Source organism: Phyllobates terribilis, unplaced genomic scaffold (genome assembly GCF_046119375.1).
Source record: "Phyllobates terribilis strain yellow unplaced genomic scaffold, ASM4611937v1 Scaffold_1__5_contigs__length_1240528914, whole genome shotgun sequence".
In the NCBI taxonomy this organism is placed as follows: Eukaryota; Metazoa; Chordata; class Amphibia; order Anura; family Dendrobatidae; genus Phyllobates; species Phyllobates terribilis.
In genome coordinates this window covers 61,097,693-61,123,067 of record NW_027362761.1, presented here as the reverse complement: position 1 = coordinate 61,123,067, position 25,375 = coordinate 61,097,693, and the positions used below count along the sequence as shown (strand labels likewise).

General features: G+C 44.5%; 1 protein-coding gene across 1 annotated transcript in view; it reads right to left on the bottom strand.

Moving 5' to 3' along the window:
- The window catches only part of MELK (maternal embryonic leucine zipper kinase), a 28,105-nt gene extending 6,029 nt beyond the window's left edge, over window positions 1–22,076 (bottom strand). Inside the window, exons 1-12 of the mRNA XM_073651827.1 lie at window positions 21,902–22,076; window positions 17,713–17,805; window positions 14,606–14,691; window positions 13,637–13,753; window positions 9,582–9,725; window positions 9,409–9,477; window positions 6,260–6,352; window positions 5,590–5,688; window positions 5,455–5,523; window positions 5,126–5,224; window positions 4,776–4,862; window positions 3,698–3,826 (exon numbers count right to left, since the gene is read on the bottom strand). Coding sequence (XP_073507928.1) covers window positions 3,698–3,826; window positions 4,776–4,862; window positions 5,126–5,224; window positions 5,455–5,523; window positions 5,590–5,688; window positions 6,260–6,352; window positions 9,409–9,477; window positions 9,582–9,725; window positions 13,637–13,753; window positions 14,606–14,691; window positions 17,713–17,776 — 1,056 coding nt within the window. The 5' untranslated portion in view covers window positions 17,777–17,805; window positions 21,902–22,076. The remainder of the gene's footprint in view (window positions 1–3,697; window positions 3,827–4,775; window positions 4,863–5,125; window positions 5,225–5,454; window positions 5,524–5,589; window positions 5,689–6,259; window positions 6,353–9,408; window positions 9,478–9,581; window positions 9,726–13,636; window positions 13,754–14,605; window positions 14,692–17,712; window positions 17,806–21,901) is intronic.
- Between the last annotated feature and the right edge of the window lie 3,299 nt (window positions 22,077–25,375).

The window sequence follows — 25,375 nt, the reverse complement described above, 5'->3', positions numbered from 1 at the left end:
TACAAATAGAAGAAAAATAAATAAATGTAAAATGATAACGACAGTCTATCTAAACTTTTACTTAGCTTTGATATCTTGTTAGTTAAAGTGATTGTGCAGCCTAATAACCATCCATGCTCCTGATTAACGTTATCTTACATAATAGTGAGGAGGTGGACCAGCTGCCGGGCTCCCCCTGAAGACATTAATGCTACTGTGGTATAGAATATGTAAGATGTGAATGGTTTGTTCCAGATAGGTTTTCTTGTGGTAACAAGTGTTAATTTCTCTTTGGGCTGTGGTACTAACGGTCACAAGAGGTCACTGTCTTCGACTCTTGTACAGAGCTGGGTGAAAGGTTACATTTTGCTCAGCAACAAGAGAACAGAGACAGGTGTGTGAGAGTTAAGTAGAAGTATAGCCCATAGTGGGAAGGAATTGTGTGGAATCCTGGGAAAAGGGAATTCATGTAAAGTCAAGAAGAGGAAGTGAAAGATAGGTTTTCCTAGTGGTGGAACTACAAGGCTCATGAGAACGGATCTAGTTACAGAGGCGGCAGGACGACACAGGCAAGGGGGGAACCCTGCAAGAGAAAGGCTTAGAAGTCTAGGAAGACTACTGTCCAGCGAGAAGGGGACCTTGGGACGAGCTATTACCCTGCTGTGAGAAACTGAAACAGGGAGCAAGTTTCTTCAAGAGGCCCCCGAGATTGATATAAGCAAGGACTCAAGGTATCAAGGCATATCGACATTGCATGACCCTACCCCTAAGAAAAACGCAGGCATTTCAGATCTCTACTAGTGTTGAGCGAGTATGTTCTATTAACCCTTTCGCTGAGTATGCTCGGGCCGAGATCCGAGTATTTACAGCTGCTCTGTGATATGGTTAAATCGCTCCCGTGTGCATGATTTGCAACTGTTTGACAGCTTTATTACATGGGAGGAATGTCTATTTCTTACACATTCCTCACATGTAATAAAGCTGTCAAACAGTTGCAAATCATGGACATGGGAGAGATTCAACCATATCACCGAGCAGCTGTAACTACTCGAAGCTCGGCCCGACCATACTCAGAACAGAACATACTCGCTCAACACCAATCTCTACTCATTCCTGTGCTGTACTTGTTGCCAGAAACAAAGTGTAGGCTGGAACTCTGAGAATGGAGCCTGTGTACAGTGTGGCAAGTGATGAAGAATGCGTCACCTGTTACTCTAATGTTCACCTGTGCATAAAAAGAACACTGTTTACAACAGCTAGTATGGATTCTTGACGGAGTGTTAAACAGAACGGTTCTGCACCCATGCTTTAACGTGGACTATGGAGATCTCAGAACATTGTCACATGCACCCCCACAGTACACAATTTCCTGTAGCGGGTCAGAGTGACGAAGACATGCCACTCACATATGGCTACTACCCTGATACCAGTTACATAATCAGCCGTTACTGCCCCAGTGGCCTCTAGCACTGGAAGCATCGAGAAAACATCCAATGACATGACAACTGCAGACACTCACAGGCCTCAGTGGTCGATCCACGGGGGTGACAACAATCCAGTTTAAGAGATTGTTGTTTTCACCCTATCCATACCTGTGGTAACTCTTTGAAATTAGGACATCACAACCTCTAATTACTGTTGATCAGTGTGCATCCAGGTCATGAGATCTCCAATGATTAGTCAAACCACTGGGCAGTAGTTACATCTATAAGTCTGTTCCTGAATGCTTAGGCACAAGCGGAGCAGTTTTACACAGCGGTTTGAGCGATCAATTGGAACCCAAGGACCAGGAATACCACCAATCAGTAGTTAGTGAAAAGGAGTTGTCCCACGAACAAAATACATTTTAAATCAATAGATTTTGGAATAATAAATTCCACAATTCTATAACCACCACTGTGGCTCAGTAGTTAGGGTCCTGGGTTCAAGTCCCACCAAGGATGACATCTGCAAGCAAAGATGAGCCTTCACTTGGATACTAGTATACTCAGAAGCCCATAACAATTTTGAGTGATATATATATATATATAATATATAATATACACACACACACACCTCAAAAAAATAAAAGGGAACACAAACAAGATAACTCCAAGTAAATCAAACTTCTGAGAAATCAAACTTTCCACTTAGGAAGCAACACTGATTGACAATCAATTTCACATGCTGTTGTGCAAATGGAATAGACAATAGATGGAAATTATTGCCATTTATCAAGACCCACTCAAAGGAGTGGTTCTGCAGGTGGGGACCACAGACCACATCTCAGTACCAATGCTTTCTGGCTGATGTTTTGGTCACTTTTGAATGTTGGTTGTGCTTTCACACTCGTGGTAGCATGAGACAGACTCTACAACCCACAGAAGTTGCTCAGGTAGTGCAGCTCATCCAGGATGGCACATCAATGCGAGCTGGGGCAAGAAGGTTTGCTGTGTCTGTCAGCGTAGTGTCCAGAGGCTGGAGGCGCTACCAGGAGACAGGCCAATACACCAAGAGACGTGGAGGGGGCCGTAGGAGGGCAACAACCCAGCAGCAGGACCTCTACCTCTGCCTTTGTGCAAGGAGGAACAGGAGGAGCACTGCCAGAGCCCTGCAAAATGACCTCCAGCAGGCCACAAATGTGCATGTGTCTGCACAAACGGTTAGAAACCGACTCCATGAGGGTGGTATGAGGGCCTGATGTCCACAGATGGGAGTTGTGCTCACAGCCCAACACCGTGCAGGACGCTTGGCATTTGCCACAGAACACCAGGATTAGCAAAGTCGCCACTGGCGCCCTGTGCTCTTCACAGATGAAAGCAGGTTCACACTGAGCACATGTGACAGACGTGACAGAGTCTGGAGACACTGTGGAGAGCGATCTGCTGCCTGCAACATCCTTCAGCATGACCGGTTTGGCAGTGGGTCAGTAATGGTGTGGGGTGGCATTTCCATGTGCTCGCCAGAGGTAGCCTGACTGCCATTAGGTACCGAGGTGAGATCCTCAGACCCCTTTTGAGACCATATGCTGGTGCAGTTGGCCCTGGGTTCCTCCTAATGCCGGACAATGCCAGACCTCATGTGGCTGGAGTGTGTCAGCAGTTCCTGCAAGATGAAGGCATTGAAGCTATGGACTGGCCCACCCGTTCCCCAAACCTGAATCGAGTGAGCACATCTGGGACATCATGTCTTGCTCCATTGCACCACAGACTGTCCAGGAGTTGGCAGATGCTTTAGTCCAGGTCTGGGAGGAGATCCCACAGGAGACCATCCGCAACCTCATCAGGAGCATGCCCAGGCGTTGTAGGGAGGTCATACAGGCACGTGGAGGCCACACACACACACAATACTGAGCCTCATTTTGACTTGTTTTAAAGGACATTACATCAAAATTGGATCAGCCTGAGATAGATAGATAGATAGATAGATAGATAGATAGGTTCCGGCCTACCAAGTTTTGCACCTCTGATCAGTCTTGACCGACAGTGTATGAATATAATTTGGCTCTAAGTATATATTATGAATAACACTTGGCTCTGTTTGACAGTAAAAAGACAGATCAGAAGAAGTGCACAATTTTGTAGGCAGGAGCACTTATCTCCTTCCTTTAGTGCATTCACAAAAGCAAAGTATGGATTCAGAGGGGGGGGGGGGGGGGGGGGGGGGTCAAGGAATTAAAAGATGCAATACATCCATATCACATACATATTTCATTATATCTTATCAGGCATACACATACCCGAAGCTCCTTAAAACTTGAACCAGAGGGCTCCACAGCAGCTGAAGAGCGCACCAAACGAGCAGGCTTTCCTCGGCTTTTCTTGGTTAGAAGAAGCAGATAGGTGGCAGTAGTGTGATCATAATTCCACTAGAATTAAATTATTGCCAAAATCAAAATAATTACTAATATGGATGGATGAGGTTTAAAGGCTTTGTCTAGCGCAGAGAAAAAAAATTCCTTAAAATGGCAAGTTCTTTAACTTCACTAAAATCTTTTATCAAAGGTGACTCAATCTAAGGATATCCACATTAAGCTTGATTCCATCATAACCCTGCATTTCCTGTGTCTGCACATCTGTGCAGTGTGTTGAGTGCTGGCTAATTTCAATAGCGAAGTCAGCCCCCTGCTTTGTCTATGCTTGGTCTCCATGCAGAAAAAGTTGTCCTGTGTCGCACACAAGCGGGGAGGTGGACCTGTGAGGAGACATTCAGAGCGAGGCACCCTTGAAAACAGAAGGATAACTTGCTTTCTTAGGCATGTTTAAATTACATCTCCCAGCAAAACATGCATGTTGTGTAGTAGAAGAGTAAGTATTTAATGCAAATTCTACTCTGGTCCTCATCTAGACCAGCCCAACAGCTCTTCAGTGTCCAGTGTGTGGGGGCAGTAGCTGCTTTTCTAATGTAAGCAGAGAAGATTCTGAACAAGGATCCATAAACTTACATGGAGAAAGCTACTTCTGGCGAACACCTAAACACCGTTGTGATCTGGTTAGTATCAGATATCTGGTCACATGGGTTAGAAGAGGACCAGAGTTATGCCGGAATCAATAAAAGACACCGATCGGTAAGCATTTTAATACACTTACACATTTAGAATACAGATTAAGCTGGGAGAGCTACATTTAAGATTTTTTTATATTAATGGACAGATCTTAAATTTTGTGAGATCTGTATAAGCCAGTGACTACCTTGGGAGTCCAGCTTGCATGAAAGCCTCAAGGAACATTGATAGCAAATCTAGTCCTAATGTGATACAGAAAGTGAGCATCATTAAGGAATACAAGATGAGAAGTTCCTGAAAAGCAAGGAAATACCTCAGAGATCAGTTCAGACATGCTTTCTTTACTGAGCTTGAAATATACAGATAGCTCTGTAATGCAATCTTCATCCATGTATCCAAGCTAAGGGCAGAACAAACAGATCATCATTTTAATGGTCCATTTGTGAGAAACTTGATATGTAAACCAACTCAATCATTGAAAAAAAATAAAATGCATCCTGGCTTAATATTGGGAGAATGCCAGGTTTAAAGGGATATGCATATGCCATAACTGTGATTAGTGGGAGTATGGCAACTGTTAACCCTAATTAATAAATATAGTTCACAACAGCCACATGACTGGACATTACCAGATCCCAGAAGGTGTTCAATAGGGACACTCACAGGGCATTTACTGTTCCATTCCACAGGGCAGGGATAACCTTGAAAGAGCCATGGGTGTCTCAGAAGATGCTTCACGGAAATCCTTTTTTTGGGATCCACCTACAGATAAATATACTTTAATGTGTAAGACTAGAGACACACAACCACTACTTGTCTCACAGTACTCACCGCCAGACGACGGCCAATAGCTGCAAGACTCTGAAGGTAAGCCAAGATTTTACCTTCAAAACCCATGCAGCTATAAGCCACCTCATGCAGGCATGCTTCATCTTGGCCGCTGCAAGGCGTAAAATCTAGCCTAAAAGCATGTGAAAAGATCCCATCATTACCTGAAGCATTTGACTGAGCAGCAGCACACTTCCAGGTGAAAGCCATTTTGGGATTTCATATTTACCTCTCTGCAAAGAGAAAAGAAAATCAGAACCATAAAGAATTTAAAGACAAATGAAGAATGGAATACTTACCATTATCTTTTTATATAAGAGCATCACATTGTCATCATCAAATGGTAGGCAACCGCACATTAGTGCATACATCAGCACTCCCATGCTCCATATGTCAGCCTGTAAGCACACAAGGTTATTAATGCATGCCGTGAAGTGGACTCAACATCTAGCGCTATGGCATTGTGTATTCCAACCACATTGAAAGGGAAATTGTCAGTGGATTTATTCTGCCTAAACTATAGGCAGCATGAATCAGAGCCTGGCAACACAATTGCTCTGAGATCAATGAGGAGAGCATGGCTGTGTGTAATGACACCTCAGGGAAAAGGTTTTGGTTTTCTCCCCTGCATGACAGATCCAGTTTATGATTGGTCAATATCATGTAGGGGGAAAGAAAAAAAAAATATATAAATATATCTATATTGACACGCCTCCAGTGAGGAACCTCTGGTAACGCCCACTTGGTCTTAGCATAAATTAGAGAATTATAAGCCAATATCTCCACAACAGAGAAGAGAAAAATAAAGTTAAAAACCACATTTTATTCATTTCTACAGCCACTGTTCCATGATGTAGCCAGTTCAACATGTTTAAACTGGTGAGAGAAATTTAAAGAGGACCTAAGTGGTATTAAAGTTACTGACTTCCAATGTTTTGCTCCACGGTTATGTCATGTCCGGTGACCTACCTCAGATCCTATGTAAGCTTTTCCCTGTACGAGTTCTGGAGCTGCATATGCCGGGCTGCCACAACAGGTCATCAAGTGATAATCCATGCCACCCTATACATGGAAGAGAAATGGAAAAAAGAAAAATCTAAATGAATTACATTTTGAAACAAAAAGGAGCACTGCCATATTTACAGGGGTTGTCAGCTGTTGTTTTTTTGCTAGAAGTCTGCAGACTTCTGAATCCTCACTGCACACAAAAGACAGGACAACTCCTTTAAAGGACGTGCAATTTATCAAGCAAAAAAAAAATATATAACAAAATGTGTGGCTGAAAGACTACTTGTGAAAATATATCTGACTGGATAAGAAACATGGGAATGTAGAAGGAAAAACCTTTACCTTTCCCCTGTGATTAGATGTGTTATAGTTGTTACTTTCTCGAAGTTCTCGCATGTAAACCTGACTTAGTTTGTACGCATCACCCCCTCGGAACGTATGAACCTAATGTTAATATGAACTACCATAAGAATTAGATTTATACATGAGGCATCATGTACGGAGGAGCCTGACACCCTTTGATTTTAGGAATCATACATACAGACCCCTCAATGCCAGTGATCTCCAAACTACTGTGTACGAGGATTGCCAATTGTGCTGGATCTACACAGTGCAATATTTAATTATATAGTGAAGTAGCACTGACATTCTATCCTTACCTGGAAATCAATTCACTACTTTTTCAGCACAAGGTTTATAATACAGACATGGGACAGATATTGCATATTTAAAAAGGGTCACTGGCATACACCTAATGTTCAACTGAACAGATTTAGAGATAGGTTTCAGACAATTTAGTTGCAATCATCAGGAGTAGCAGTAGATGGCGCAAGTGCTAGCAGAAATATGGAAAAAAGTATTGCTTAAAAGGAAGATTTAAAAAGAAAAAAAGATTGTCAGTAAATAACCATTTGTTTGACTTGCAAAGAGCCACAGAAGGGATTACTGTAATTTGTGGTCATCAAAATGTAAGGAAGTAGAGGTGCTGCCCACATCCCACCTTAAAAGATGTGCTCTGATATGATGCATTGCACGGTTTAGATGTCATTTTTGTAGTTTAGTAATTTGCATGCACTTTGTTGGGGAATAGAATGAGTTAATAGTTTGGACTAGCCCAGAATGGGAGGGGCTATATGGGAAGACTACTTCCTGATAGTGAGTTAAAGTCCAGTGTTCAGCAAAGTCCGACCTAAGGTCTGACAGTTGGCAGACTGACATCTGATCGTGTGAAGAGGGAAGATCACAGGACACCAGATAATACGTCCTAAGGACCAAGGAAACGTGAAGAGATATCTGACAGATTGGGACTCAGGCCAGAGAGGCCACCTAAACAGTACAGAACTTAACTCAGGGAAAGTAAAAGGCCCACTTAGGCTATGTGCCCACGTTGCATTTATGAAGCAGAAAATTTCTGCTGCATAAATGCAAGTCCTCTCCCGGAAAAACGCATGCGGAATTCCGCACGCGTTTATCGCGCATTTTTCGCGCGTTTATCACGCGTTTTCCACATGCGGAATTGCCTTGCGTTTTTTATGCATTGGACAAAGGCAATTCCGCTTGCGGAAACGCAAAATTAAATGACATGCTGCGGATTTTTGAACGCGGCATAAACGCTGCGGAAAAATCCGCAGCATGTGCATAGAACTTGCGGAATCCCATTGGGGAACATGGGGTGCGGATATACATGCGTTTTTCAAGCGTTTACGCTGCGGAAATTCCGCAGCATATACGCTTGAAAAATGCTACGTGGGCACACAGCCTTAAGGGGGATTGAAAGAGGGGATTGTATCAGCAGAACTTTAGCAAATAGTTATCTACAGAGAAAGGAAGCTCAATTGTGTGTTGAAAGGGAACAATGGTCACCATATTGGTACGGCTATGTGCACACAAAGTGATTTTAATGCGTTTTGCTTCGTATTTTCACTACGAAAACGCATTAAAATTGCTTGTAATAGGTCTGCCATTTACTGCAATGCAAATCCGCATGTTCTGTGCACATCATGTGGAAATTTCCGCTGCAAATTCACATTGCGGTAAAACCCGCAGCAAGACCAATTCTAGTGCGATTTCGCCGCCATTGACTTGCATTGGATCACATAAGATCCGCATGACTACATGTAGTCAAGCGTATCTTATGCAATTAATGTCACATGACTGCTGACGTCATGGAAGGTCCTTTAACATTATCGGTACTCGCCACAGAATCAGCAGCGACACCAGGAGCAGAGCGGGGGCCATCAGAAGGTGAGCATAAGGATTTTATTTTTTTATTTTTTTTTTTAAACATTATGTTGGTCACACAATATATAAATCCATGCCGGTTGCATGGATTTATATATTGTGTGACCAACTTTCAAGCACTTTTCCAAGTGATGCTAAAATCACTTGGAAAAGCACTTGACAAAAGCATGCGATTTCGCATGCTAAAAACGCTTGACAAACGCCTGTCCTTGGCAGAAAAAACACATGTACAATCCGCATGCATTTTTTTTCTGCCAGGGAGATGCAGAAACGCTCCGGAAAAAGCCGAAGCATTTCTGCATTGTGGGCACATAGCCTAAAACTCTCCTACGTAAAACAGTTGACTTCAAGGTTCTAATGAGGCATCGTACTGATGTACCTCAAGCAAAAGGGGTCCTCATTAGTCAGTTAAGAACTAAGAGTAGCTGGGAGCGGCCTTAGCGGTACACCTTGACCCGTGCGGGCCTCTCAAGGGAAAACAAAGTGTCCCATGTCCGCCTGCTGGATTGTCATGAGATGCAAGAGAAATTAAGTGCTATTAAATGTAACTACGAAGTACCCATGCCTGTTTAAAACAAGAGAAACCTTTGTACATCAGGTAACAGGCATGTTTCTTCACATAGTTATCAAGTTCATGTTCAGTAAGAAGTTTGTTGGACTTCGGTCTCCCTCAATTCGTTCCCCAACATCTGGTCCTGGCCTGCCCTATTCAGCGGCACCATGCAGTCCGCAGAGGAGTTATCGCCAAGGTAATAAGAGCGCACACACAGCCAGAACCCCATGTTCATGTGTTTCACGCCCCAGCATGCTACAAGTACCTCACCCACTGTTAACACCTCATGCCACATTGCAAAAATACATTTGCATACCTTTGGCTTTGCACAAAGTCCAAAGTCTATTAGTTTCAAGCTCTGATCCTCATCAATAAGAAGATTTTCCTACAGAAGAAAAAAAAAAAAAAAAAAAAAAAAAATTTAGAAGTGTACTACATGCAGACTAAACACAAAAAAAATAAAGAGATTTTCTTAATATGTCAACTCACTGGTTTTAGATCTCTGTGTGCATATCCTTGGCTGTGAATGTATGCTACAGCAGATACAATCTGCCGGAAAAACACCCTCGCTTCATCTTCAGAAAGACGGTCTTTTGCAATAATGTAATCAAATAATTCTCCACCCGGACAGTACTACAAGAGAAAAATCGCTAGTGATTCAATTGACAACCAAAATTACTGCATATGCGCTAGGGGTGCCACATTGTCCTATTCAACGACTTCCAAGGGCCGCAGTAAAACTTAAAAGCATTACCTTTTGAGAGGATTATGGCATATCAAAAGTATAAGCTATAAATAAGATGCAGGTTGCACCACCAAGACTACCATATATATGGAAAATGGTGGTGCTCAATTCCCCCCCAATCAGTACTCTAGCAAGGAGGGGACCCTGCACACATGTAAACTCTCCCCATGGAGGAGTGTAATGTTGTAGTAGCTGGTTTTATATCACAATTCCCTTAAAGAGGTTGTCCACTACAATGTGCAGATCAATTTCAACCTTAGAAATAAGACTTTCTTCAAATACCTTGCGTTTCCAAATGTGCCTGAGAGGCAACGCTATTGCTGTCTGCTTATCCGTCCCCCCCCCCCCACCCCCTTAAGGGGACCCTCGGCTGCAGCCGCCTCTGATGTCCAGTGAGGTCCCGTCAATTTCCGGAATAGGACGCTTACCCGGCTTCACCGAGGCGGGATCCAGTCTCCCCGAGTGTCTGGGCTGGGGGCGGAGTGTCACCGCACGTCACACCTCGGCACCGCTTAAATTAACAGAGCGCGGCAATCCGACGCAGCCCCTGGCTTGTGCACCTCTGATTTACACCTCAAAAGTGAACATGACAGTTGATACATGCTGCCTGATCCACAGGTTGCATGTATTAGACACTGGATGTATAAACTCAGCCGTGTATGTTTCAGAGAAAATCATACTTTAAAAGCAACTGGGGCAGAGACAGGCTGGAGACCAGTTGGACAGGTGGGTCCCTGGTGGCTTCTCCCCGCCCACTGCCCTGGAGTGACTGGTCTCTACCTATATGTACAAATCACATACTAGATGCACTATGCAGACTCACAAGTCTGCAATCACAGTGACTTAGCTCAGGCAGAGGTCCGGGGCCCGCTCGCTGCAGGAGGAGTCATTCTCCCCAGCGTGAGCAGTCAGAGGATTACATCAGGGGACACTTAGGATAGGTGAATATAAGGATTTTTAATTTTATTCTTACAGTTAGAGACATCGGGAGCAGACTACTACTCTCATCATGGTCCCCTGCTGGTGGTGATCGCAGCACCAGCAGGGGACAATGATGAGGGCAGCATTCAGCACCTGGCGCTTGGAAACAGCGCTAACTGTAGCGCTGATTCCCAGGTGCTGGAGTGTGTCAGCAGTTCCTGCAAGATGAAGGCATTGAAGCTATGGACTGGCCCGCCCGTTCCCCAGACCTGAATCCGATTGAGCACATCTGGGACATCATGTCTCGCCCCATCCACCAACGTCACTTTGCACCACAGACTGTCCAGGAGTTGGCGGATGCTTTAGCCCAGGTCTGGGAGGAGATCCCATAGGAGACCATCCGCAACCTCATCAGGAGCATGCCCAGGCATTGTAGGGAGGTCATACAGGCACGTGGAGGCCACACACAATACTGAGCCTCATTTTGACTTGTTTTAAGGACATTACATCAAAGTTGGATCAGCCTGTAGTGTGTTTTTCCACTTTAATTTTGGGGGTGACTCCATATCCAGACCTCCATTGGTTAATAAATTTGATTTCCATTGATGATTTTTGTGTGATTTTTGTCGTCAGCACATTCAACTTTGTACAGAACAAAGTATTCAATGAGAATATTTCATTCATTCAGATCTAGGATGTGTTATTTGAGTGCTCCCTTTATTTTTTTGAGCAGTATATATTTTCCCTATATCATAAAAGCTTGATAAATTAGATGCGGCGATCAAAAATTAGAGATTTACAGGTTTGGCACTCTCCTCCTATGTGAATCCTTCCAAGCCCTTTACCAAAGTAGGATGTAATGGCATACCCCATGTCAAATATGCATGTATAGAGCAGGCTCAGGAACGGAGCTGTACCAAACCCAGAAGATGCTTCTTGTGTAGTGATGAACGAGTATGTTCTGTTCCGAGTATGCTCGGGCCGAGCTCAGAGTATTTATAGCTGCTCAGTGACATGTTTGAATCGCTCCCGTGTGCATGATTTTCGACTGTTTGACAGTTTTAATACATGTGAGGAATGTGTAAGAAATAGACATTCCTCACATGTAGTAAAGCTGTCAAACAGTTGCAAATCATGCACACGGGAGCGATTCAAACAGGTCACTGAGCAGCTGTAAATACTCAGAGCTCGGCCCGAGCATACTCGGCGAAAGGGTTAACAGAGCATACTCGCTCATCACTATTCTTGTGTTATAAAGCCAGCATCTACCTGTAACCGCAGCGAGTACCCCATTCCACTCGCCCAAACCGTTAGAAAATAAGTTTGTTTTGGGTTTTTTTAAATCAGCACATGAACGCACCCACACGGCAGTTGATCACTAAAGTTTTAAGCTAGAGAAACATTTATATTATAGTGCCCAACAGCACCAAGCAGCAGAGATTACAAAAACAGAAATAGATATGGAAATATTATATTACTCACAGTACTGTGCAATATAAGAACACTGTCACAACAGAAGTGTTAATAGCTTATTTTTAACAATTAAAAAAAGTGAATAAGCAAGAGATCTAAATCATCCTGTAGACTGAGCCCTCGCGGGCTGGGTCCTCGCTCCTCCTGTACCAGTCACCAACTTGTATTGTTCAAAATTTATTGCAAATTGTTTTTGCCATGTATATCCCTTTCACATGTAAAGCACCATGGAATGAATGGCGCTATAATAATAAATAATACCAATATGTGGTGTGATCGCCTTCTGCCTTCAAAATAGCATCAATTCTTCTAGATACACTTAGGTCTCTTTCACACGTTTGGATATTTCGGGCACTGGAAAAACAAGTACCGGAGATATCCGTGTGTGTTTTACGCGTGACAACCATGTGCCGCATCAGGATCACACGTACCGGTATAGTTAGCACTGTTCCCCAAGCGCCAGGTGCGGAATGCTGCCCTCATCATTGTCCCCTGTGATCAGCACCAGCAGGGGACCATGATGAGAATAGTAGTCTGCTCCTGGTGTCTCCAAACTGTAAAAATAAGTATAAAATAAAAAATAGCTTACTCACCTGTCTTAAGTGTCCCACGTTGTAAACCATGCAACCGCTCACGCTGAGGAGCCGGGGAGAATGACTCATGCAGCGAGTCCCGGAGATTTACTCATTAAGTGACAGGACATAGCTTTCTTAGCTCAGGCAGAGGTCCGGGGCCCGCTTGCTGCAGGAGGAGTCATTCTCCCCAGCGTGAGCGGTCAGAGGATTACATAAGGGGACACTTAGGATAGGTGAGTATAAGGATTTTTTATTTTATTCTTACAGTTGGAGACATCGGGAGCAGACTACTACTCTCATCATGGCCCCCTGCTAGTGGTGATCGCAGCACCAGCAGGGGACAATGATGAGGGCGGCGTTCAGCACCTGGCGCTTGGAAACAGCGCTAATTGTAGCGCCGATTCGTGTCACACTGATGATACACAGCTGTCATCAGCGTGAGACATTTTGTGGCCCGTGCAGCGTGTAAAAAACAGACATGTCAGCGTGTTTTACCCACAGACAAACGGTCCGTGGAAACACACTGACGTGCACAGACCCATTCATTTGAACGTGTCTACATGTGTCAGTGTCTACGGCACATGTGGAAACTGTCACCACTTGTACCGGAGACACTGACTTCTGAAAGAGCCCTTACAAAGTTATTAGTCAGGGAGGTTTCAAGGAAAAAAGGATGATCACACCAAACACTGATTTGATTCATCTTTTGTTCATACACTTTGCATATTTTGGTTTGATAAACGTAAATTATTTAACACTTCTATTTGTAAAAGCATTTGGCTTTTGTACAGTACTGTATATAGTGTACATATGCATGAAAGGGAGCAAACCTCAAGAACCATAAATATCTTCTTTGGGGTTTCAAGAACATGATAAAGTCTACAAACATGCTGATGACTCAGGTTCTTCATTGCTTCAATTTCTGTTTTGACACGAGGTAAATCATCCTAAAAAAAAAAAATAAAAAAAAACAGAGGCATAATAAATCTATAAATCGGTGCAAACATATGCCAATATAGACACTCAATTTGTTAGTGAAAAGGCTTATTCCAGGATTTTTTTTTAACAGTAAGGAATGGTGTGACCAATACTCAGCTGGTCCTAAACTGGGCTGCATTGAGCAAGTTGTGTAATTCTGTGTGATAACGTCGGTACGCAGTGCATGAGACCGCTTAGGCCAGTGATTAGCTGCAGCGGAATAGGGCAGTGTTGAGACAAGACGGTTGGGACACTGGCAAGTTGATTGTTATTCACGGTATTATCGAAATTACATACATACATACATACATACATACATGTTTGGTTGTGCTTGCAAGAGTTATGCTTCTGGTTTCTTACAGCTGAGTAATAGAATTTTCTCCATAAAGATATTTAGAGAATAACTATTTGACATGTGATAAGTGTCTGATTAGTGTAAAATAGAAATGCCTGTCTGCTGTTCTACACGCTCTTTATGGGCAACGGCAGTCAAGATCAACAAAAAGGAACCTGCCAGTGAGGTTGTACATATGGAAATAGTGCTATGGATGCATAGGTGACCCAGTAAAAATAATAAGCATACTATTTGGAAGAGATCAGACGTGTCAGTCATGAGAAGTCTACCATAGAACCCATATGCAGATCAAGCTAGAAGTGCACAGAAGACGTCCAAGTGCACTGACGTAACCCCATTGCACATGCAGCCAGATTATGAATGGCATTCTTACAAAAGCTTTAACTTAGATTTTTCTTACTTTAGTATCAGTTTATCAAAAGAGCATAGAAGAAAAATAAAAACATTTTTTGATGATATATCATACCCCTAGGGATTCTTTGTCCATGATCTTGATTGCCACTTTCTCACCAGTCAGAAGATGAGTTGCAAGCTTGACTTTAGCAAATCCCCCTAACAGACAGAAAATGTTTCATTTTAATATTAACAGGATTGTAAAGACAAGAAAATGGTAGAAGTTATCACATCTGAGACTGAACTGTTTTACAATTAAAGGATTATGACATGTTAATAAACTGGTAATTGCTGTATGCTACATTTTGCAATGTTCATTAATTTTAGTCTGTCTTGAAATATTTTTTAGATCATTGTTGTCTAGCAGTGGTGGCTTACAAGCCTTCTTCTATTGAGCTTGTAAGCACAGCTTTCAAGCTGGCAGGATTACACACTTATCTCTCATTATCTGCAAGTCTCAGTGCCAGGGCTGTGGAGTCTGTGTCCATTTTGGTGGAGTCAGAATGAAATGGATCGACATACATATACATTAAGCTGGGTACAATGCAGGATGTGCTGTACATTTTTTCATAAGAATTTGGGAAGTTATGAAATGTCCTTTAAGGGTCTGTTCTGTTCATGATCTCGGCTTTTAGGTGAGATGAATCTGTGCTGCACTTTGTACATGCTCAGAAGTGAGGCAGGGCTGTGGAGTCGGGGAAATTGAGGAGTCGGAGATTTGGCTTACCCACTCCACAGTCCTGTTCAATGCAGTGCTTACAAGCTAGACAGCATATGTGGTCAGTCTCCTAGGCAAACAGACACACACACTATCCAACAACACTCATTTATGAAGATTGAAATATCCCTCAAGTGCCATTTGCAGTAGGAGTCAACTGTTAAGCTCCTGCGGTGTGTGCAGAGACCGATAATAGTGTCAATCCAGGCACTTTAACCCATCAGATGACATTGGCAATAGTGATACTGGCACAGAGTTTGACAAAGGGAGATTGCTCACTTTGCCAGCCCCTTGGCATACCCACAGCACGATTACAAGATGGCCAAAACAAACAAACAAAAAAAAAAAAGAACACGTTCATGATTAGATAATCCTACAACTGTGCCCCTGCTGTGTACTGTCTAAGGAATGTCTGACCGTACAGGAACATGGTCTGATCATACCACAGCTCCAGGCCAAACAAGTAACAATATGTGTTTATACTGATAACATAGCATTGGATCGCAGCTACCGCTTTCTGCGAGTTAAAAATATTTCAATGCCCGTTTTAATCACATGATCTAGTGTTGATTCCATGTCTCCAGCCCTCTGAACGCATCATAAATTAAGTCAGTGACATGAGCTCAGCAGCAGCCGGAGATTCTACCTCACAGACAGAAACACTCGTTCCTGTGATAAAACAGGCAGTTTAAGGTTTTATCTTACAGAAAACAGCAGATGCGAGACACTGCTATGTCGTTTGCATAATCACTTCTTACTCCTTTGGTATGGAATTCCAATATGTGCAGACTATGTCCCTGCAAGGTTATACACAGCCATTACACAGTAGGGGCACATTTCTAAGATTATCTCAGCACAGGAACACATTTTAAATATTTTTTTCTTCAAACACATCCAAATTTTAGAACTTATTATTTTAAGAACTAATAAATTAAAATATTCTTGTCTGTGGAACAACCCCTTTAAGTTATATGCACCCTAAAATTTTGACAAAAAATAAATAAAAATAGTGGTCTAAACTGGAATCAGTTAAAAAGGAATCAGTCACCAGGTTTTTGCCACCATATGTGAGAGCAGCATGAGGAAGAGACAGAGACCCTGATTCCAACCATGAATCACTTACGGGTCTGCGTGTACAGTTTTGATAAAACACACACACACACACACACACACACACACACACACACACACGAGATCACAACTAGAGGACTAGTAAATGTGACATGCGGAAGTGGTCGTAAGAATAGGTTGTTTTCAATGTTTATGAACGTTATACCAATTTGTATATAAAGTTATCCAACTTTCACCAGTGTCTCAGAATTGGTCAGATTGACTAAGTAAGACGAATGTCGAGGATGACATGCAGAAGAAGTGCTGTTGCTTCAAAAACATTCAGCAACTTTTAGAAGTAACAAGCACAGGAGACAGGAAATGTTGTGCTCCAGAATCATCCAGCAACTAGAGGGGTTAACACAGTCACAGGAGACAAGGAGCTTTTAGCAGAGCCCCAAAGGGATTGTGGGGAAGTTGTTTACTGTCTGGCTGGAGCCGAAGAGAAAGGTGGCTTATGATCTGTATCTCACAGAAGGCAAGGGAACAGAATTCAGGTCAGGAGGGAAGCTAAACAGGTCAGATAGACTCCCTGATCTAACAGTGTGAAATATTGTTGGCCAGGAAGATAAGGACTGGAAGGAATTGTGTCATAGGGATCATCTCCACCATCAACCCCCCCCCCCCCCCCCCATCTCCATGCAGATAAAGAGTGCTGTGTACTATCGTGTCCTTGTGAAGGAAAAGCCTGTGGTTGTGTATGCATCAAAACTGTGTTGTACTGTGCTACCGGATAATAGACTGTGCACTGCTGTGCTGCAAAGGAGACTGTACTGTTATTACTGGAGCCTGTTGCTCAAAGAGACATTTAAATTGCACTGACCGTGCCTCATTAAATGTTACTGTTCTACCGTTTATGAAGACTCTTGTCAGATGTGTCTGGTCAGCAACTGAATCTGTCCTGTGCCTGAGAGAAACTCCAGCATATTGTTGCCCTGAGTAACGGTTCCCCCAGGATTCCAACAAATTCATGTAAGCAGTCTTGCCCCTATCTGAACTTAGGCGGCGTGTGTGTAACAAATCTGCTGTCCGGTAGTCCAACCACACCCCCACCACTTATGGGCAGCTTTCTTCCCAGATTGTACACAAAGCTGCCAATCAGTGGTGTGGGTTATACAGAACTCAACATTCAGAGAACTGGTAGATCTGCAGCAGATAAAATCAGTGTTATCAAAATGACAGCAGGCAGCTCAGTAAGTGATACAGATCTGCAACCAGTGTCTCTGCTTCTACATCATGCTGATCTCAGATAGGGTAGCAAAATCCAGGTGACAGATTCCCTTTAAGCGTTTACCTCTGGACTCTGGTTGTCCATTATGTGAAGCTGGCAGTATACAAAAATCAATTCTTACCTGTACCGATTGTCTCATGTAGCTCATAATACTTGAGCAGTTCTTCATAATCGAGGATCACCATGCTTTTAACTCGGTATTAGCACACAAGACCTGCAAATGTAACATAAAACATCAAAATAAAACCCCACAAACGTATATGGTCTCACATGGTGTGCTTTTATGGAAATTACTCACAGACCGGATCCATCATTAGTTACCAAAGGTGCTAATATTTTCAGCCTGTCACTCAAATAGAGAAATTATCAGAATTTCTGGGGATTTCCAACCACTAATATCACACACCTTGTTACATCTCTTATTCCTGCGAGAAGCAGGTGGAAAACACACAGGTGTCCTAGTATTGGGAGTACACACCTTTTTTTGCAGGACCCATTTGCCTGTAATGTAGGCAAGTAGCCCATTAATTTTTTTTAAAGTAGCCAAGTGCAGTTCTCATGATTTGCAGGAAAATCTGCCTACAATTAATACACCACATAAAAAGTACACAATGAGACAAAGAACGGCTTCAATAAAGTTCTTATTAATCAGCGCCAAATAACAACGTTCTACTAAATATAAGCTTCTAACACGGCTCTACAGTTACACTTCACAGCAGTATATGCAAGTGAATGAACCCTGGCATAACAAAGAATAGCTACAAGTAAATCAAACCTATTGCCAAGTGTGTAGCATATTATTTTAGGATGGCAGCTAAAAAGAAGTTTCATCTTAATAAAGCTTTAGCAACCATTTAATCCATGTGAAGCACTATGTGCCCTCTTTTTTGCAAAGGATGCCATGTAGTATAGCAACTTAACCCCTTCCCACCGAAGCCAATATTTATTTTTGTGCTTCACTGCATCAACATCCAGTGGTGTAGCATGACCGCTGCAGCTGATCAGCTGCAGACAAAGTAACGACTGAACAGGAAGAAACCTCTCCGGACACCACCGGATCACAGGTCAGACAGCGTTCAGTGTCTTCATCTGCCTCAGTGAATCTTCCGTATGAATCGCGTATTTCAGAGATTTATACACAAACCCCATTGTAAGAACTCAACGTAGAGCACAGGATAAATGTGAGCAGAGCCTTACTGCGATCTTTGGGAGGCAGAATGGAAAAAGAAAGAAAAAAAACAGCAGATGAAGAATTGGTTTTATTTATTTTTTACGCCGTTCCTCGTGCGGTATTAGTGATTAGATGCCTTTATTCTTTGGGTCGGTGCAATTACAGCAACATCAGATTTAGTGTTTTAATATTTGGCTGCCATCACACACTAAATCACGTTTTGGGGTTTTTGTTTTTTTTTTTTTAAACAAAAAAATATTATTTTTTTTTTTTTTGCATTGCCATAGTTTGAGAGCTATAGTTTTCCTATATTTCTGCCAACAGTCACGTAAGGGCTTGTTTTTTGCAGGACAAGTTGACGTTTTTATTGGAACGAGACTTTTTTTAATTCGCTTTCTATTCCAATTTTTGGGAGGCAGAATAAACAAAATCCAGCAATTCAGGTTCATTTTTTATGCCATTTAAGTGGTAAAAGTGATAAGACAGCGTTATTCTTCAGATCAGTACGATTACAGCGATCAGGGCTGTGGAATCGGTAAGCCAAACCCCAGACCCCTATAAATGTCTGTCCTATTCCTGATCTAAGGGTCTAGACTTTTAGCTGACATGAATCTGTGCTACAGTAAATTTATCACTTAAACATGAGCCATGTATGAGGGAGTCGGAGTCGTGGTCATGGAAATTGAGGAGTCGGAGGTTTGGCTTACCGACTAAACAGCCCTGGCGGAGGCGCTATTCTCTGCTACAGAAATTTCCACAATAGGTCATTAGATGCGTTAAATCCGCATGGTTCAATGAACACGCAGATTTACCTGCGTTATTAGAACGCAGCGTTTTGGATGCAGCGAAGATACGCTGCGTCCAAAACGCTGTTATTCCTGATCGTGGGCACATAGCCTAATGCACTCACACAGGCCTGTAGTATACAGCATAATCACACCACGGTCAAGGAAAACAAAACACCATGTAAATAAGGATATTCTTATAGTTTTGCGACAATTTCAATAATAAATATTTAAAAAAATAAGGTGAAATGACCACAAAACCGTATTCATAAAGGTGGAGGATAAAGGAATTCCCAGTTATCAGATATTATATAATAGAAAAAATAAAGGTCTTTACTCACCCTTCTCAGGTCCAGCTTGAATCTCTGCCCCTGCTTGCCTTCTTATTGCCTGCAGCATTGATATGACATCAATGGCGCTGCAGCCAATAGGTGAACCCAGTGTTCACTTGGATATGGTTACGAAGCTCAGTCGATTGGATGTCAAAGCTATGAACAATAACAGACACCCATGAGCAGCAGCGGAGACTCAGCTCTGAACCGAGGGATGGTGATTAAGCCAAAGTTTGCTTTATTAAACTGCAGGCAGGGAAGAGGGAAACCCCTTTTATAGAGGCTGGCTTAAAGAAGTTGTCCACAGCTATCCTTAGGCTATGTGCCCACGATGCAGAAAATTTCTGCAGCATTTCTGCATCTCCCTGGCAGAAAAAACGCATGCAGATTGTGCATGCGTTTTTCCTGCAGAATACATGCGGATTCACATGCGGATTGACAAGCGCTTTCCAGGCGATAGCATCACTTGGAAAGTGCTTGACAACTAGGTCACACTGTATAAATCCATGCAAACAGCATGGATTTATATAGTGTGACCGTAAAACAATGCTTAAAATAAAGCTATACTCACCACGATGCCCCGGCGTGTGCTGCAGCGCTCGTTCCTGTCTGCCGGCATATCGCGAGACACAGCGGTGAAGGGCCTGCAGTCACATGACTGTGACGTCACCGAAGGTCCTTCAGCGCTGCCGGCATGCAGAGAGAGCCGTTGGACAGGTGAGTATAAACTTTATTTTTTATTTTATTCTTTTTTTTACAGTTTCTATGGTACCCAGGTCTGGATGAGAGTCTCCTCTCCTCCAGAACTGGGTACCATCCACACATAGAAAAGCATATTATCTGTGTGTACAAATGTACTGACACGGATTCTATGCGTCTCAATGCAAGTCAATGGCGGCGCTTCCGCAAAATTAATGCACATGCTGCGGATTTATGAGCGCTGCAGAAACGCTGCGGAAAAATCAGCAGCATGTTCATTGACATTGCGGAATGCCATTGGGGACCATGGGGTGCGGATTACCATGCGTTTTTGATGCGTTTCCGCTGCGGAAATTCCGCAGCATAAACGCATGAAAAACGCATCGTGTGCACGCAGCCTAAGGATAGGTCATCAATGTCTGATCGGCTCAGGTCTGAAATCTGTGTCTGCGGTAGGAAATACTCAATTCCCGAGCTGCTCCGTGTGTTTATAGTGGTTGGGGTTGGTACTACACACTTACCTCCTATTCAAATCAATAGGATGTGAAGTGCCAAGCCTCGGCCACTATCAGTAGACGGAGCAGCCCGGCAAGTGAGTACCTCCGGCCGCCGCCAACATCTGATCAGCTGGGGTGCCGGGTCCCAGCTGATCAGACATTAATGGAGCATATGTCAATGTAAAAGTAGTGGACAACCTCTTTAACGTAGCTGTATACTGTGCAGAGAAAAACCAGCACCATCCATATCTCACGACTTGAAAGGATAACAGTAGACACCTCACAGTTATACGGCAACTCCGGGTGCTTCACCAAATGCAAGATTTTCATAAGACTTCGAAGAGAGGAAAGGCAGCACTCTATCCCATAAAAACATGCTATTGCAAAATCATTCAAAATTGGATGCAGGAGAATGCAGGTGCAAGAGACGTTTCGCCCACATTAGTGCTTCTACGTGTCTGGACCCATAGAAGCACCAATGTGGGCAAAACGTCTCTTGCACCTGCATTCTCCTGCATCCAATTTTGAATGATTTTGCAATAGCATGTTTTTATGGGATAGAGTGCTGCCTCTTCTCTATTCAAAGTCTGTAGCTGTATACTGGCCATGCTGAATATTAACAGAAGGAATGCTATAGGTTGTGTAATGTGTAGGTACAGATTCCATACACAAAGCTCCTACATGCACACCTGGCAGCAGCGCACTACATACATACATACATAAGCAATGCAGGGAACATGGTGTGGGATCTGCACACATGACAACACGAAGAAAGGCTAGGAGCTATAACTTTCCATAATGGCTCCTGTCGGGATCAGTAACCGACCTGTCACTGCTCGCTTCTCACAGCCGATCCGCCAGCGTCATGGAGCAGCAGCTGACCCGCAAAGCTTCACTATTACGTCTGTGGGAATCAACATTTAAATTTACCGGGGAACAAAGACGACTTCCGGCTGCAGAGCGATAACCAGTAGAATCAAATCTCTGGAGCCAAGCGCTGGTCTGCGCGCCGTGCATGCCGGGAGGGAGGTCATGTGGGAGAACGTGCAATGCAACGTGGGAGTATAACGGCGGCGGAGCGCCATGATGGTGGAGGAGTAGCTGCCTAACGTGCAGTTCTAATCTCGCGTGGTAGTGGTGTAATATGTTACAATGAGCTGATGTAGCATGTGCCGTGCGCTGTACTGCTTTGTGGTCTGAGCATGGCTTTTGTGTGGTGTTCATTATAGTGAATTGCTGAGTATTGGGAGCTTATTGTTTTCCTTACACGGCAGACCTGTCACATGTGCCCCCATGACTGTGTATGCCTGCCACACATGCCCCCATGACAGTGTATGCCTGCCACACATGCCCCCATGACAGTGTATGCCTGCCACACATGGCCCCATGACAGTGTATGCCTGCCACACATGGCCCCATGACAGTGTATGCCTGCCACACATGCCCCCATAACAGTGTATGCCTGCCACACATGCCCCCATAACAGTGTATGCCTGCCACACAAGCCCCCATGACAGTGTATGCCTGCCACACATGCCCCCATGACAGTGTATGCCTGCCACACATGCCCCCATGACAGTGTATGCCTGCCACACATGCCCCCATAACAGTGTATGCCTGCCACACATGTCCCCATGACTGTGTATGCCTGCCACACATGCCCCCATGACAGTGTATGCCTGCCACACATGCCCCCATGACAGTGTATGCCTGCCACACATGGCCCCATGACAGTGTATGCCTGCCACACATGGCCCCATGACAGTGTATGCCTGCCACACATGCCCCCATAACAGTGTATGCCTGCCACACATGCCCCCATAACAGTGTATGCCTGCCACACAAGCCCCCATGACAGTGTATGCCTGCCACACATGCCCCCATGACAGTGTATGCCTGCCACACATGCCCCCATGACAGTGTATGCCTGCCACACATGCCCCCATAACAGTGTATGCCTGCCACACATGCCCCCATAACAGTGTATGCCTGCCACACATGCCCCCATGACTGTGTATGCCTGCCACACATGTCCCCATGACTGTGTATGCCTGCCACACATGTCCCCATGACTGTGTATGCCTGCCACACATGCCCCCATGACAGTGTATGCCTGCCACACATGCCCCCATGACAGTGTATGCCTGCCACACATGTCCCCATAACAGTGTATGCCTACCACACATGCCCCCATGACAGTGTATGCCTGCCACACATGCCCCCATGACAGTGTATGCCTGCCACACGTGCCCCCATAACAGTGTATGCCTACCACACATGCCCCCATGACTGTGTATGCCTGCCACACATGTCCCCATAACAGTGTATGCCTGCCACACATGCCCCCATGACAGTGTATGCCTGCCACACATGCCCCCATAACAGTGTATGCCTGCCACACATGTCCCCATGACTGTGTATGCCTGCCACACATGCCCCCATGACAGTGTATGCCTGCCACACATGCCCCCATGACAGTGTATGCCTGCCACACATGGCCCCATGACAGTGTATGCCTGCCACACATGGCCCCATGACAGTGTATGCCTGCCACACATGCCCCCATAACAGTGTATGCCTGCCACACATGCCCCCATAACAGTGTATGCCTGCCACACAAGCCCCCATGACAGTGTATGCCTGCCACACATGCCCCCATGACAGTGTATGCCTGCCACACATGCCCCCATGACAGTGTATGCCTGCCACACATGCCCCCATAACAGTGTATGCCTGCCACACATGCCCCCATAACAGTGTATGCCTGCCACACATGCCCCCATGACTGTGTATGCCTGCCACACATGTCCCCATGACTGTGTATGCCTGCCACACATGTCCCCATGACTGTGTATGCCTGCCACACATGCCCCCATGACAGTGTATGCCTGCCACACATGCCCCCATGACAGTGTATGCCTGCCACACATGTCCCCATAACAGTGTATGCCTGCCACACATGCCCCCATGACAGTGTATGCCTGCCACACATGCCCCCATGACAGTGTATGCCTGCCACACGTGCCCCCATAACAGTGTATGCCTACCACACATGCCCCCATGACTGTGTATGCCTGCCACACATGTCCCCATAACAGTGTATGCCTGCCACACATGCCCCCATAACAGTGTATGCCTGCCACACATGTCCCCATAACAGTGTATGCCTACCACACATGCCCCCATGACAGTGTATGCCTGCCACACATGCCCCCATGACAGTGTATGCCTGCCACACATGCCCCCATGACAGTGCATGCCTGCCACACATGCCCCCATGACAGTGCATGCCTGCCACACATGCCCCCATGACAGTGTATGCCTGCCACACATGCCCCCATGACAGTGTATGCCTGCCACACTTGCCCCCATGACAGTGCCTGCCTGCCACACATGCCCCCATAAGAGTGTATGCCTGCCACACATGCCCCCATAACAGTGTATGCCTGCCACACATGCCCCCATGACAGTGTATGCCTGCCACACATGCCCCCATGACAGTGTATGCCTGTACACATGCCCCCATGACAGTGTATGCCTACCACACATGCCCCCATTACAGTGTATGCCTGCCACACATGCCCCCATTACAGTGTATGCCTGCCACACATGCCCCCATGATAGTGTATGCCTGCCACACATGCCCCCATAACAGTGTATGCCTGCCACACATGCCCCCATGACAGTGTATGCCTGCCACATATGCCCCCATAACAGTACCTGCTACATGATGTGTCCCTATAAGTCTGTGCCTGCTGCATATATGTCCTCATAACAATGTGTGCCTAGCACATTATATACCCCATAACAATGTGTGCCTGCCACACAATATGCCCCTATAACAATGTGTGCCTGCCACACAATATGCCCCTATAACAATGTGTGCCTGCCACACACTATGCCCTTATAACAATGTGTGCCTGCCACACAATATGCCCCCATAACAATGTCTGCCTGCCACACAATATGTCCTCATAAGGGCTCGTGCAGACGACCGTTTTATCGGTCCCAGTGCAATCTGACGAAACATCGGATCACACTCAGACTAATGTTATTCTGTGGGGCTGTGCACATGTCCAATTTTATTCCTCAGACTGTGTCTGTCTGAGGGAAAAGTCACTGCATCCTCGAGTTTGATCTGATATTTGTATCGCACTCAGCTATGCCGGTCAATGAGTGTGGGGAAATCATCGGACTGCACTGGGATGACATCTGAGTGCAGTCTGATTTGCGCTGCCTCACAGAATGGAAAAGTTGAAGACATTTTTTTCTTTATCTCCTCCTCGTTCAAGAGAATTGG